Source organism: Pinus tabuliformis, chromosome 3_1, assembly GCF_031772625.1.
Source record: "Pinus tabuliformis cultivar Carrire ecotype Pingquan chromosome 3_1, CPIR1, whole genome shotgun sequence".
Classification (NCBI taxonomy): domain Eukaryota; kingdom Viridiplantae; phylum Streptophyta; class Pinopsida; order Pinales; family Pinaceae; genus Pinus; species Pinus tabuliformis.
This window is the reverse complement of record NC_142301.1, coordinates 630,006,196-630,022,124: the sequence shown is the minus strand read 5'-3', so window position 1 is coordinate 630,022,124 and position 15,929 is coordinate 630,006,196. Positions and strand designations below refer to the sequence as shown.

Here is a 15,929-nt window from a genome sequence, read left to right as displayed (position 1 = left end):
CCGATTGACACATTGGAGGAGACAATTGAGCATACTCCCATTGATGAGGTGTCAGGGGACACAAAGTTACCCACCAATGATGAGGTGGTAAGAGACACATAGGTACCTAGATTTGTGACCAAGTTTATAGATGTTAGCTGCCCACATCGGTTTCATTAGCTCCAGGTCCAATTTCAAGCAATGAAAAAGAAGGCCACAACAGTCTGAGAGACCATTCTGCAATAGAACGAGGACCTAGATGGCATGAAATAATTTTTTGTCGAGACATCGGCAAGGCTAACTCATGTGCATAACAATTAGATTACCTAATGGTATAGTTAGAGGAGTACACATTAGAGCGTTGGAGTAGGCCTCTTCAGAAATACATAAGTGGGGTTGATAGCATTGTTGGTAACCTCTACACATTGAAGAGAAAGAGGTAGAGTAATCAAGATAGATCTCATGTGTTAAATAGGATTGTGAGATGATGCAACATGAGTTGTGCAACGTGCATCATCCATAGGTGGGAGTTGTTTTGTGTATCAGTGTATGTGCATTCAATCCCTCTCTTAGGGTTGGATGGTGAGAGATATTGAGTTGGTATCCAATGGAGCTAGCTAGTTTCCTAGATATATCCATGGATAGGAGCATAATCTAGAAGGGGCCATGGGTTACAGGAGGAGTCCAAGTGCCAAAATATCATTGGGATCTAGGTGGGATTCTTTATCACAACATGTGTTTGGTTAGTGGTGGTATTAATAGTGTGATGGATGTGGTGAACGAGCACCGACACACTTTCATATCTCCATCAACATTAGTGACAGGTTGGTTTGATAGGGGAGCGGATAGATTTCATTAGTTTTCTTGGCATATTGATTATGCATGGGGTCATTGGGTGATTATCCCACTATGATGAGAGTTGGTAGGAGGTGGTATCGATAGGCCACCATACATGGCATTGCACATAGACAATGCTCTCTTACTGGTATATTGGACACAAGAGCTACTAAGGATAGGCACATGAGTAGTGTCAATTTCATTAGCCTGTGGGGAGTTAAAACGCTCATGTTTTTTAGGGAAGATGAGGAGATATGGCACATTGTGGAGGGCTTACTAGCACCATGGTAGATGCGTTGATACATATGGGATGCCATATGGTACAGGGTGGTATAATAGTGAGTGTTAGTATCCAATAATGCATAGAGTTGTTTCATGGAGTTCAGTGCTATGCAGAGGAATGCAGGGGTGCATATTTATGGACAACAGAGCATGATGATGCACAACAGGTTGTTAGAGTGTTTCCACCAAAGAGATCTTCTGACGAGGACATTAGACACACCATTGGATTTGGCACACCCATATTTGGAGAACGAGTTGATCACAGGGCTAACCATGAGCTTCCATTTAACACTCTCCAACATTGCACACTTAGACAAGGGACTTGGCTATCATTTCTTAATGCTCTCATTATGAGCAACATGACCTAGGGGGTTCATCTAAGAAATATGGATAAGACACCGTGCATCATGAGAGAGGCTTTCCATCCACGGCATATGGTTAGAGTGTGAGTTGGCAGGTGCAAGATTAGGGATGGTCTAATCTATTACAGGGGTAGCATGTGCTCCACCCTTGGGCCCATATTTAGGGAGATGTGTGACACCTATTGAAAAATACATTCCAATATGTCTCAGAAGCATTAATAGTGGTTGGTGGACCCATCTTGCATGCAGATGTTTAGACTCTAGACAGTTTTTGGAAGCACCTACAAGAGGGAATATAACAGATCTTGCAGTGTGGTATGGTAGGTGCAAGGCAATCTAGCATGCACCAGATTGATCTAGGGTGCATGGAGTACATATATTGATTACATGCAAGGACCCAAGACGTGGAACAAGTTGGTGCCAGTAGTTTTAGGACTATGCTGCAGTCGATATGGCTATGGGATCCAGGGATTCAGTTGGATGGTTGGTCACTCTATTTATTATGAGCGAGATCACGACATAGAGTGACCCAAATCACTCTTGGTTTGACATATGGGGGAGCGCCATGGCCTTCGTTACATGGTAAGGCCAGTTTTCCTTCTTTTTTTTTTTGCGTCAGTTCGATACTAGCAGTAGATGGTTAGAAATTGATATCATGTAGATGCCAGGGAATGATGAGCATGGCCTTCACAAATTCTTTTCCATCATGTTCCAAGAGAGGAGGATATAGTCTGTGCACGTTTGGTTGTTTATCATACCCATAGTGGCACAACATCAGCATGGTGGCTCCCTTCTGGGACTGAAATGGGATCCAAGCATCATAAGATTTCATGGTTTAGCTAGCCTTAGGGGTGATATGGTTCCTACAAGGGGAGATCATTCAGATCTTCCGTTGGGTTTTAGTGGTTTGTGGTTAGCATGGGTGACTTCACTAGCATGGCAGGATGATCAGCAGGAGGAGATCAAGGGGAGCTCATGCGAGTGATAATTCATCTCCATAGGGGTTGGATTGTACCTTTAGGATCCTACTCTTAAAGTACATGAGATTGAATACTCAGTATGGCAAGTTTAAAATGATTTTCTTAGGATTTTATATTATCATGATGCTCTACTCATAGACAATATGTAGAGTACTTCTAGGGCTTATAAATGGTTGGAAAATGGGTGGAGAAAGGGATGTTTCGTGTTGATCAGACTGGCTTGGGATCTTGGTATCGAGAGACTCCTTTATGACAAGATAGCACATGAGACAAGGATGACTCAATGGCACATTTGGGACCTTGGTATTGTTTGCAATGACCATTTTCGTAAGCAGATAGTGGTGGGAGATTGTTCATGCATTGCTTTAGGACAAGAATTTTTAATGGGGAGGACTGTCATGTCCCCAATTTTTGTGAGAGAAAAATTCACTATCGAGTTTTTCCAATTTTGGAGATATTAAATAAAAAGGAGAAAATATTATTTTGTGGGAGAAAAGCAGAAATTATTATTTTAATGGAGAATGGTGAGAAAATAATCTTTTATTAGAAAAGCGAGGTCAATTATTATTTTAATGGAGAATGGCAGAAAAGTAATATTTTATTGGAGAATGGAAGAAAATATTATTTTATAAACACTATTTTTGTATTCAAATAAAATCACAGATGCATATAATAGTATCAAATACCAGATTTTGTTGAACAAAATAGATTTTCTCAAAAGCTCCTTAAATATTCAAAATTGATTAAAATAGCTTATAGATAATATAAATCTCCTTCAGTACATATTCATCCGACAACACAATCACATAATCAACACCACACAAATCTGCAAGCTTTGATCTTCTCTGGGTCAACTACCACACCTTCCTCTTAGATGATATGACCTAGATAATAAATCTATCGTTGGTGAAATGATCATTTGATCATCTTCGTATATTTGAGGATCCTTCAACACTTGGGACACCATCGCCAATTGATATTCTTGATCTTCTTTATATTTTTAATAAAAAAGGATGTCATTCAAAAATACAAGGACAAACTAGTCCAAATAATTCCAAAAATGCCATTCATAAGGCATATAAATATATCTAGTGCATTGGATAGCCCAAATGGCACTATTACGAACCCATGATGACCATATCATGCTCTGAATGTTGTCATGTTGATGTATTCCTCCTTAATTCTCACCTAATGGTACCCTAGTCTTATATCAGCAGTAAATATAGTGTAATTTATCAGCAGTAAATAGAGCATAACTTTAACTAATATAAAAAGTAAATAAGTAAATAGAGCATTTTATCATCTAGTACCTAAAAGTGTACGGTCATCATGTAAATGACAACGACATCTGGTTAAGCTTCGTAAACATAAAACATAATTGAGTATTTTTATTACATAGTACTAGACATAGAGTTATTAGTCTATGGCCATTATTCTATTTTTTATTTTTATTGTGGACTTCAGTCCAGCATCATGTAGGCGCCAAGTGAGTTAAGGGAACCGCCTGTCGCGGTTCCAAACAACCCCACAATCACGCCATCCGCATCAGTCTCAAACGGAGTTCCATCCTCCGGCCCGCATGGTCCGAGTTTCCTCTTATTGGTTTGAAAAGTCAGAGACATAATACCTCCAGCCCGACCCACGCAGCCAGTTATTTTAACTACGTATTCGCGAGGAAAATCCAGAATATACTGCAACCACATTCAGCGAGGTCAAGGAAGCCCACAGTTTCGTATTACTCATAAGCCTGCAACTCATATAGTTTTAGAGGATGAAACGAGAAGATGCATGCAGCTGGGAATTACCTCCACTGTATCGTCGCCGGCTCCTCCGTGTGTAAGGCCTCCGAATTCTTTAGTACGAACACTAGGATCATGGCCTTCCAAAGCATACGTCACTTTCAGCGAGGTTAATGTGTCAGCGGTCGTGGTCATAACAATCCTTCTGATGCCTGAAAATGTGCCATCGTCCCACTTTCTTCCGCTCTTGCTGTTCCCGTAAAGTCGAGTGGCATAGTAGTTCTTCACCATTGCTCTGAGGGCTCAAACTGACCACGTAAAGTAGCAGGTACATACCAATTCAATAATCAACATTTTTTTTTATGAAATCTATTAAGAATCAAAAGATTAAGTATTTTGAATCGCAAAATCAAAATTATCATCCAACTGGAAACTTAAATAGAAAAGAAAAATGTAACCTGATAGATGATAATTTCACAGAAATTTATTCTATAATCCAGAAATTTATTCTATAATTAGTATGATGTGTAAAAAAATTTTCGTGATCAAAATTGAAATTTTATTTATATCCGTTCGAAAAAAATTACATGTCGAGCTACTCATATTAAATCTATGTTTAAAAGTTAAAAAATCAAATATGAAATCAGTAGATTAAAATTAACATTTGAGGAGGCGGTTAGTGACCACATATCGCTTACCTCCTGCTAAACTCGGTTAGTTGGGTGGATATAGAGAACTAATTCTCCTTTTCTTCTCCGCTGGTCTCTGCACAGAAAGACTCGAAGCAATGCATTGATATTCATTTACGGTTCCTTATTTATACACCGAAAGATATGCGAAAAGGGCCCCAGCGCGCTTATTCTCTTTCATCTCAAAATACGATTCCATTGCGATTCCTTTTGGTTTTGATTGTATTCGCACCTATTGTACATGCCCATGAATGATTCCTTTTCCTTTGTTATTGATCGCAAATGTATTCAATGATTTTTTCGTTTTTTTGGGGTGGTTTAATGAGGTGGAGGAATTGTTTGGACGGTTAAAAGTGGCTGGAATCCGGGTAAAAATATTTCAAAAAATCTTGTATAGACAGTGTTTGAATCATGTTTTTGATGGTGGAAGTAGATTCAGCACCATCAAAAACATTTAGGGCACCTAAAATTTTGAAGTTTAACAACTATAACTTGGATTTACAAAAATCTTAGCTGGATTTTCTCTAAATGTGACTGAAATTTCCATAACTTTCCCACCAATTCCTCCATCTAATTATACTACGGCCTTTTTTTTTCATTAATTCCTTTTCCTAATGTCTTCAACGATTTTAAATTATTTTTTTTCACTGATTAGTTTCCTTTTTGATTGATTCCTTTTCCTTTGTTTTTGTTTTTTTTCATCGATTCCTTTCCCTTTGGTTGCTGACTTTAAATGCATTTTATACCGTCATTTTATGATTCCTTCACTTTTTTAAACCACCAGTGTATTTTGTGATTACTTTTCCTTTAGTTTTCATCGCAAAGCATTTTATTGATAGGCCTTGTCACCTTGATTTCATTCAAGTGTATTTTACTATAAATGCATTTCATTGATGGGACTTTTCACTTAACAACATGTCCATGTGATTATTTTTTTTGATTTTGATTTTGATGGTAAGTGAATTCTAAGGATGCGCTTTGCAATTTAGTAACATTTTCACGTAGTTAGGTTTGTCTTTCTTTTTTTAATGATATTTTTGGTAGGTTATAAGTGTATTTTATTGATGAGTTATGTTGTTTAAAAACATGTCACATGTTTTTGGATTTTTTTCTTTAGTTTTGGTAATAAGTGTATTGATGCTAATTTATTTACTTTCCACTTATATATGGTGGCTCAAAAGAATTTGATGAATTCCTCTTAATTATGCTTAGATCTCATGTGTGGGGATGGTTTAAAAATCCTTTAAATCAATATTGTGAATTGAGGTTTAAAATTTAAACATTGTCATCAACGCTTTTCAAGCTTTCTTATACAATTAATGTTAACATTGCAAACATTTTCGCAATTCCCAATTTTCTAAGACCTGAGAACCCACGGCTTAATGTATAGCATCCACAAGACCTAGTGCTATAATTGGTTGCTTTTCCAAAAGGTGTTAAGGCCAACCTCTTGTGCAATCCAAAACCCATATGGTTCTTAAACTCACTATAGCTATTTACCTAAATATATTTTCAATCGAGATAGCATTCCACTAGTGCCTCAATCTAGGGATGTAGATGATCCCTATATTTTCCCTCTCACCGAATATGTATATATTATCAATTTGAATATTCCATTGATCAAAATACTCCTTTAGATTATGATATCTCTTTTGCTCATGATAGAAGTGAATATCTATGTTCCAATCCAGATAAATTTTGGCGTCAATTCCAAAATCCAAGATCATATTTGCAAGTTGTGGTGGGGTCTACACTAGATACTTCCATACCCAGATACCTTCAACACTAGATTACCATGCCACTAGATTACTAATGCGTAGCAGATAAACTCTTGTTCTCGTAAATTAACACTCGCTTTGAAACCTTTACATTAAACCTTTACAAAGAGCTATGTCAATAGGTGGATCAACTCTCCATAAACCCAAAAATTGGAACCTTGCACATAACCTTAACTGATGCAAATTACCATAATGTTTCTTCTATTATGTACAAAAAGGATTCCATCTCCTTTGATCGCTCTATAATGATTAATTCTTCCCGCAGCAATGAAGAACTCGTCATTCATGTTGGCTAATCTATTTCCCATTCAACTAAATCAACAAATTTATTCTAAATCCAATTCAAACCTTCAATGATTTACACAGGGATAAAAAAAACTACTAAGATATGAGAATTGGTCACAAATTTTCTTTATTGAACCTCACTCTATATATGAATTGCTTCCATAATTCCTTTTTTGACCATATCAACATTAAGTCAGCCAAATTTGACATTAAAGGCCCATTATAGCCTTTTGGCTATACTTAACCTTCATGACTTACTCAGTTCGATCTACCTCACTATCCTCTTGTACTCAAAAATATTAATTATATATAATAAGGATGACTTGTGTGTTTTCCTTACTTTTTATGGGTTTTATCCCACTTCAATACTAAGTCACCCACATTGAAACTCCTCATCTGTGAAAATTTCTTATCGAACCAGTGCTTAATACGAATTTGATGTATGGAAAATATTTCCTTAGCTTTGAGCCTTTCTTCCTCAAGTTTTAACAAATCATTTATCCTGCTTTGAACCCGAAGACATGGTATGCCTTGGGACTCTTAGGAGAGATGCAAGGCTAGGAGATATAAGTTTGGAGGCAAGATAGCTTATTTACCATATACCGGGAAGTACGGTGAGGTTTTGAGGGAAGACATAGGAGTCCCATGGTCAACCCATAATGTGTTCACCAAAGCACTGTGTTAGTTCCTTTTCTCAATGAAAACAATTTTCTTAATAATGTGAATGAAAATTTTGTTTGTTGATTCTTCTAAACCATTTCCCTGTGGGTAATAATTTGATTCATTCTTTAGTATGATACCATTTTCTAATGTAAAATCGTAAAGTTTCAATGAAGAAAAATAAGTCACATTATCAAAGATAAGAGACGTTGGAACACCAAACCTAGTTATAATGTTTTGTTTTAGGAATTGGATGACTTCCTAGTCATTAACTTGTCTTAAAGGAACTCCTCCTGTCCACCGACTAAAATAATATGTCATTGTCAAAATGTATTGGTGTTGCATTGACGAATGTGGAAATATTTCTCCAATAACATCTAGTCCCCACTGTCAGAATGGTTCCTCAACTACTACTGGTTGCAGTGGGGTGGCTAATTTTTTATCTCGTCCAGCACATCTCTGAAAAGTTGGGCACTTACAAGCATAAGCATGAGCATCCTTGAATAAGTTGGGCTAATAATAACCAGCCCTCATTAATTTATGTGCAATTGTATCACCCTCATAGTGATCATTAGTCAGTCCATCCTGCAAATCTCTTAACACCTTTTATGTATCTTGAGGCTCTAGGCATCTTAACAAAACTCCATTATAGTGCTTTCTGAAAATCACTCCATGAACAAGCTGATAAGATAGAGCTTTAAGGTGGATTTCCCTCTTTTGTTTGTTTGATAAATGTGTGGGAAATGTGTTGAGATCTAAGAATTTCCATATATCTTAATACCATGGTGTTGTTGAGCTTTTCTGGGGAACTTTTTCAAAGTTATACATCTCGATTTCCTTCTCTCATCCTTAAAAGTCTTGCTTTGTGACATCTCTCGCTTTAGCTGTAAGTTGAAAGAGGTCATGAACCTTAATAATATGAAATGGTTTAAACTCTAGATCATATTCTTGCAAACAATTCATCTAATTTTCCCTCTTCTCACCTAACTCTTGTTACACAAAGAGCATCCTAATTGTTGGCTGAGGCACATTCACAATTGTGCGAGACTGAAGGAGATAGGGCTTGAAATGCTTGACTGCCCTATATATAGCATAAGCTTGTTTATCGATGGCATGATAGTTTAGTTTTGACCCATGTAAGCCTGCACTCATGAAAGAAATAGGTCGTTCCTTTCCTTCAAATTGTTCGGCATCAATAGGCTGCAATAGGTGAATCTGAAGTGAAAGTGTAAAGCAGGAAATCCTTACCATAATCAGGACTAGACAATGCAGGCACATCAATAATAGTTTGTTTAATATGAGAAAAAACGTCCTTCTCTTTTTTGTCCCATTTATATATTGCACCTTTCTTTATCATCTCTTACATTGGTTTAACTAGCTAAGCATAGTCAGAGATGAAATTGCACAGGAAAATAATCTTCCCTAAGAATATTGCATAGCCTTCTTGTTTATAGGGAATGAGAATTGGGTTATAGCTTTAAACCTTTCTGGATCAAATTTGATTCTACTCTTGGCAATGATGTGTCCTACAAGAGTGCCCTCTAACACACTAAAGATTCTTTTCTTGGGATTGAGAGAGATACCATACTTACTACATCTCTCAAATATTTGTTTCAGATGATGCACATGGTCTGATCTTCTTTTAGAGCATACAATTACATCATCCATATAAACTACCACACTTTGGCCAATCAAGCCACAGAAAGCAATGTCCTTGCTCTTGGAAATGTGGCACCAAATTGATAAGCCTGAATGGCATGCACTTAAAGGCACATGTTCCCCACTTGGTCCTAAAAGTGGTTTTGAGGAAGTCTAGTTTTGCAACTATGACTTGACTGTAGCCAAAAAAACCATCTAGTAGTGAGAACATCTCAGACCCAGATACTATTTGGAGGATTTGTTCCATGGATGGCACCATATAATTATCATTTTCTGATGCCCATTTGAGATTGTGAAATTTGACACATAACCTTATCTCACTGGACTTCTTCCTGATAGGGACCAACTTTGAAATCCAAGTAGAATGTCAGACCTTAAAAATGATTAGAGCATCCAGTAGTTTCCTTAATTCCTTTTGGAATAGAGGGTCTAGCATTATATGAACTTTCCTTAGCTTTTGCTGAAATGGTTTCACCTCTTCTTTAACAGGAATGACATGATGGATAATATGAGTATCATATGTCTTCAAATCATCGTAATTTCATGCAAACACATATTGGTACTATTTGAAAAGGTGAATAAATGATTGTCATTCTTGTGGATAACAACATGTACAAAGGTTTACATATTTTATAATATCTTGGGTTCCTAGGTTGGCTTGTTCAAATGCCAACTTTGAACTTTTATTCTTAGTATTAATTGATACTCTAAACTGGTTTTGCAAGTCATATAATTTTTCCAGGGACACTACACCTTTAGGCAGAGTATTACCCTTCACTACATTTGTTGCTTCATGAAAAGCCTTATCATGCTCATCTTCTTAGACGACTGCATAGTTGAACATGTTCACATTAGCCATAAAATGCAGTATCTGTTGGTCATCATTGAAAACACAAAAATTAGTTACATTATCAGGCATATATGGTTTTTATAAAATCTCTATAGAAAAACCATTTCTCAAAGGCAACATTCTAATGACTGCATTAGCTAATGTATCAGTTGCGGCATTTCTAATTCTAGGAATATAAATATTATTAAAATCTTTTAAATTAGTAATAATTCACCATACCTCCTATTGGTATTTTTTTAAACTTGGTGAGACGCAATGGATAGTATTCCGTACCTCGTGAGTAACCACTTCTAAGTCACCAATTACCTTGAGGAGTTCTACATTTAGGTTGATGGCTTTCTTTAATCCAAGGAAATTTTTTTCATATTCAGAAATATTATTTGTGCACTCAAACTTCAAATGACATGACAAGATGTACTTCTTGTTATGTGGGTCTATGAGAACGCAACCAACTCTAGATTCATCCTACATTTTTAAACCATCAAAGTATAAACTTCAAATATTGTCAGCTATTAAATTGGTACCTACACTATTATTATTATATACATTATATTACAAGATTCATTAACACCAGTTGGGGTGCTAGGAAGGAGCTCCAACTGTGTATCTAGTGGGATGGGTGATGGTTGTTCTTGATAAAACCCATGATCAATTTCCAAATATTATGTCTGCAAAGCCAACATACTCATTATGACCCTCAAGTGGTGTCACATTATATTTCATGTAGGTTTCACTTTCCACTCAAATATGGCTATTTCTTCTGTTATATGGAAGCCATAAGTGTGACCAATTAGTTGCAAAATACCCTTGCAATTTACTAGACCAATCTCTACTTAGGAGTATGCTAGTCTTCATGGATGTCCATAATTACAATTCTAATGCATTGGTGTACCCGGTGGTCTGATGACAAGTAGATAATAACATTCTTGAGTTCACCAATGGCCTGGACAAGTGATCTGTCTAGATGAATGATTTGTGCATTGGTTTTATCCCATTTAGCATTAATTTTCTTAGAAATATATAATGGCATTACATTCAGAGATGCACCTAAATCAACCAAACAATTATGGAAATTGTAATTAAAGATTTCAACGATTAGCAAAAATGGGGGGGGGGGGGAATATTGTTAGAATATAAAGTTACAATGTTAACCACAGATTTGAGAGTTTTAGGAGACTTACCAGACACCTTTTGAGAAGTAGAAGCTTTGTCACCTACTGAAGATTGTTAAAACGCTTAGACAGACAACTCTCACTGGCTTGTTATCTTTGTGAGCTCAAAGATGAAAATGTTAACACGAGATATTTTCATGTCTTCCACATTATAATCAATAGTTTTTAGTTAGCAGTGGTGTAGTGCCTAGAGGTGTATCTTTATTAGAAACTTCCGAAGTGATAGAATTTTTTTTACTACTAGCAAAAGTGTTCTTAGAAGCGACAAAATTTCCAGACTTGTTTTATGTGTTCTCACCAAGATTGGTCGGTGGTGAGATCCTTCTTAACAATTTCTTTTTCAGTTCTTGTCTTGTCACTTCCTGTTCATAAATGGGCCCTTTTCTCCTTAAATTATAATGACTAGTTTGTTTCTGAGGGGAGCCTCACTTTGAGGTGGTTCTTCAACACTTTTCTTGTCAGCACTAATAATTAAATTGAAGGTAGTAACTGAATGTCTGATACTTGTACTTTCCTCATCTGTTGTAGGCTCATTTTTTTCTTCTATCTATTTAGACTGCTCATCTGCTAATAAAGTATCAACAATGTGGACTGCCAAAGCATTATTTGTGGTTCCACTATGGGAATGTTTCCTTTGAATGGCATTCTTGATGAAAGGAGAAATAGTCATCCATGCCAATACTTTAAACATTCAACACAACATTTGAGCTTTGGACAAACTTAGTTAGTTGATTATTGTTATTCCTTCTAAACAAGAAAGACTTAGGGGGTTTGCTACGTGTAGAATACTCACTTTAATTTCTCTTTAATTCTAAGAATTCATTAGTGAGTGACTTTAAATATTTATTCAATCTTTCAACATAAACATAATACTTTTCTCTAGTCTTACTTGAATAAGGTTGATACTTCTTTCTAGTCTCCTTAGAGTCTTTAGATTCATCGTCATTAGTAATAACTCCAATGGCACGCAAGTCTTTCTCCAGGGTGATTGCTTTTGTAAAGTTTAAATCCATTGTTTAATTTTCGACTCCCTTAACAAAAGCATAAATGTTTGTTGGCAAGGCATCTGTATAATAATCTATAGTGATAGAATCGCGAGGTTACGTGTTTAGGGGGAACTTTTTCAACATATGATTGAACTTTTGATTGAAATCTTTGAATTTCTCCTTTCCCCCATATTAATATTTCTGAGCTCTTTTAATAAGATGGCGGAAGTCTTATCATCGACAAATTTCTCCAAAAACAATTTCTTAAACTCCCTCCAACCATGGATTGAATTAACAGGAAGACTATGATACCATGTTGTTTCTCTACCTTCTAACGAGAAAGAAAAAATCCCACAAGAAACATCATCGCATCATACCTATAGAATATGTAGATGCATGTAGAAATCATCAATATGATCATTTATCTTAGTCATCTTGTCAGGATGAAACTTAGATAACAACGCCTCCAAATCTATAGGCATTCTATGAAGGTTATCTAGAAGAGCTAGTGACCCTTAGGCTATCCAATCTAGGTTTTGATTAGTTATGCCTTCACCTCCTCTTCTTTTCTGAGTCTAATGAGCATTCTCCTTCACCATGCAAGCCTCTGTTAAACTCAAATAAGTTGTTGACTATTATGTGTTAGAAAGAACAAGGTATTACTTGTACTCTTCGTGAATAGGGGGAAGCGACACTTGTTGGATTGTGTCTTTTGAAGACTGATAATTCCTCAAAAGTGGAAAAGACAAAATATTCCACCGATGTAACCAATACAATAGTATGAGTGGTTTATTTTTTCTTGGGATGATGAGGAAGATTATGGGAAATAGGAATCAAATCGATAGCTATCACAAACCAATGGGTAATAGGATGAATTTCCTAGGGTGGGTCATAGGTAACTTCGTAGGGTAACTCTCAACAAGGTTGAGAAGACCCTCCTACCTTAGGAATAGGAGTTAGGGTGGTACTTGGGATATTATTGCCTTGTCCAAAATATGAATTATTTGGATGTGATGAGTTATCAGCCATAAAAAAATGGTCTCCCTCCTTTTAGTGCCAGAATGTTGATGGTGCTAGAACCTGCCAACATATAGGGGATCTCCTCGATATGAGGTCCCAATTAGACCTCACACTGTTTGGTGTAGGAGTCCCATCTAGACTGTTGTCCAGATGCCATTAACTTAGAGATTTACTTTGGCTTAAGCAATTAGCATGAGAGATTAGTGCACATGTACTTTTAAATGAGCAAGAGAGCATGCCTTGTGGAATGTTCGATTGTAGATACATCAAGGTTATTTCACTAAAATGAAGAAAAGTGAGACTCTAAAATAAAAGTAATAGTACTAATCTATTGGAGGCACACGCACATAAATAAGGAAGAATTGTTAGACAAAGTGAAATAGTTCACATAGATTCAACGATCATTAAAATCATCACAACACATTTTCCAACAAGTTTAGCACCAAAATCACTGAAATATTCCAATTACTTTAGTACATATGAGAGCTAACATAAACCACAAACATTAGAAGAATATTCTCAAAACAACCACGATCCATGCATGAAAATGTGTTGGCCGAATGTCTTCAAATATTAAGAAAAAATTCCAAGGTACATGAGTACAATGAACATTGCTAGCTCTAATAGTGGATCATTAGAGCCACTACTTGCTCCCCAAAATTACTATCTCTATCTCTCTAATGCCTTGTGGGAGAATCCAAGGTGAAAAATATTTTTCTTGAGTAATGACGCTCCTTTTATAACTTGAGGCATGACCTTTCATGTCCTCATGAACCTTGAGTTTCTCGCATGACTTTTCATCTTCTAATGACCTTTGGACTTCTAAAAGTCTTTTGGAATTACATGTGACTTTTGGAATTACATGACTCTTGAAATTATATGTCTTTTGGACTTCTACATATGGCTCTTTTGTCCATACATGACTCTTGGAATTCCACTTCTTTTTATTTACAATAATTACTTCATTACATCATGATTTCCACATCATCATGCGGTGATAACATGACAACTCACTAGCATTGATGACTTGGACTCACAGTGACTGATGACATGGACTTTCTTAATAGGTGACAACACTGCCACTTGTAGCTTCAATCTTGCATGTTGTTGTCTTCACCCTCCAAAGGGTCTTTGATCATATGGAGTCTTTTGGGTTGCTTCGATCATCAATTTTTCAATGTTCTTCATTTTGTCTTATCACATGTTCTCTATTCTTGAATGCTTCCTTTAACTATCCTCTTTGTCAGATCTCTTCATGCATCTTTTCCATGCTATTATAGAATACCTACCACTAAATCACTCATGGAAATAAAACATCAGTCTAAAAAATCTCTATCTTAAAATGTCTCATGCAAAAAAAAAAAATAAATCATGACTTAACAATGCACTTCAGGAGGAGCAAGGAAGCTTCTAGGTGTAAGGCCAACTACTAAGGAGTGAAGGTTGAGCGCTTCGAGGCTTTACGGTCCACTTATGTGCTCAAATGGAGAGAGGAAGCTCAAGGGAGGGTTCAGGGTGCAGATTTGAAGGATGAAGGAATGTTATTGAGGCTTCAGAAGTGTGCCACGCACTCAAGAGAACTAAGGAGGAAGTAGGTTACATTGTCGAAGGCTAAAAGGATGAAGCTTCAACCTTCCCAAGTGCATTATGTTCTCAAGAAGACAAGAGGGTGTAGGGCGCAAGTATTAAGGTTGAAGGGTTGAGATATGGCCTTCCCAAGTGTGTTATGCGCTCAAGGGAGCCAAGGAGGGCACAAGGCACATTGTCAAGGGATGATGATATTGCTTGAATGATGTGTCATGCAGTCAACAAGGAGGAAGGCTTTCTTTAAGAGCACAGTTCAAAATAGGGAAGGGGAATGATGCTTAGGAGTGTGTTATGTGCTCTTAGAGGGCAGAGGGTGCACTTCGGAACAAGGAAGGGGTCCTGACTAAGACTTAGGAGTGTGCCATGCACTCATCTAGCCTTAGTGGGCTAGCTTGTGCAACCAAATTTTGTCTAAGTGTGAGAGATAAAACGAGGGGAAAACACAATGAGTTTAGATGTAAAAGCAATTGTGACAGATACAAAATTATCAATAAAACTTATGCATGAGTGAAGAATGTGGAATACACATCAAAACACTAGTTTACAAACACTCCCTAAGTACAATAAACAAAGTGTGTGTGAATGCGACCAAAAGTGTCGTTTTACAACAAACAAAGATGTTACAATCATGAAGTGCACCAGAGATGTTCTAAACATAGAGAAGACACATAGGAATGTTCAAAAACACTTGAAACATGTGAAATGACCTGAAATGACACTTGATGACCAAAGCGACACTTGATACGATAGATTGATATGCTCCAAAATTTAAATGTAGTGAAGTTTTTTGGAGGGTGTTGTAGTAGTAACAACACATCCCTAGGGAGGATATCAACAAAATGTTACCTTAATATGATGAAAGTGAGACTCTTCATGTTGAAGTTGATTAGTGGAAGCCTAGATAAGAGAAATACTAGACAAAAATATTAGAACAATATTGGATACCAAATCTAAATGACACAAAACTTGGATAATTTTGAATTGATATCATAGTTTGAGCATAGATGACAAAGAAAGAACATTTCAAAAATAACATGATAAAAAAATATGGATTGGACATTGTG

At 36.5% G+C, this 15,929-nt stretch overlaps 1 protein-coding gene across 1 annotated transcript; it reads right to left on the bottom strand.

Annotated features, from left to right (window-relative positions):
* Positions 1-3,789: 3,789 nt before the first annotated feature.
* LOC149188629 (agglutinin alpha chain-like) lies at positions 3,790-4,992 on the bottom strand. Its single transcript, XM_089413063.1, has 3 exons — positions 4,878-4,992; positions 4,246-4,487; positions 3,790-4,131 (listed from the first exon to the last, which is right to left on the bottom strand). Exons 2-3 carry the CDS (start codon positions 4,468-4,470, stop codon positions 3,901-3,903), a joined length of 456 nt encoding a protein of 151 aa, XP_089269189.1. The 5' UTR covers positions 4,471-4,487; positions 4,878-4,992; the 3' UTR covers positions 3,790-3,900.
* Between the last annotated feature and the right edge of the window lie 10,937 nt (positions 4,993-15,929).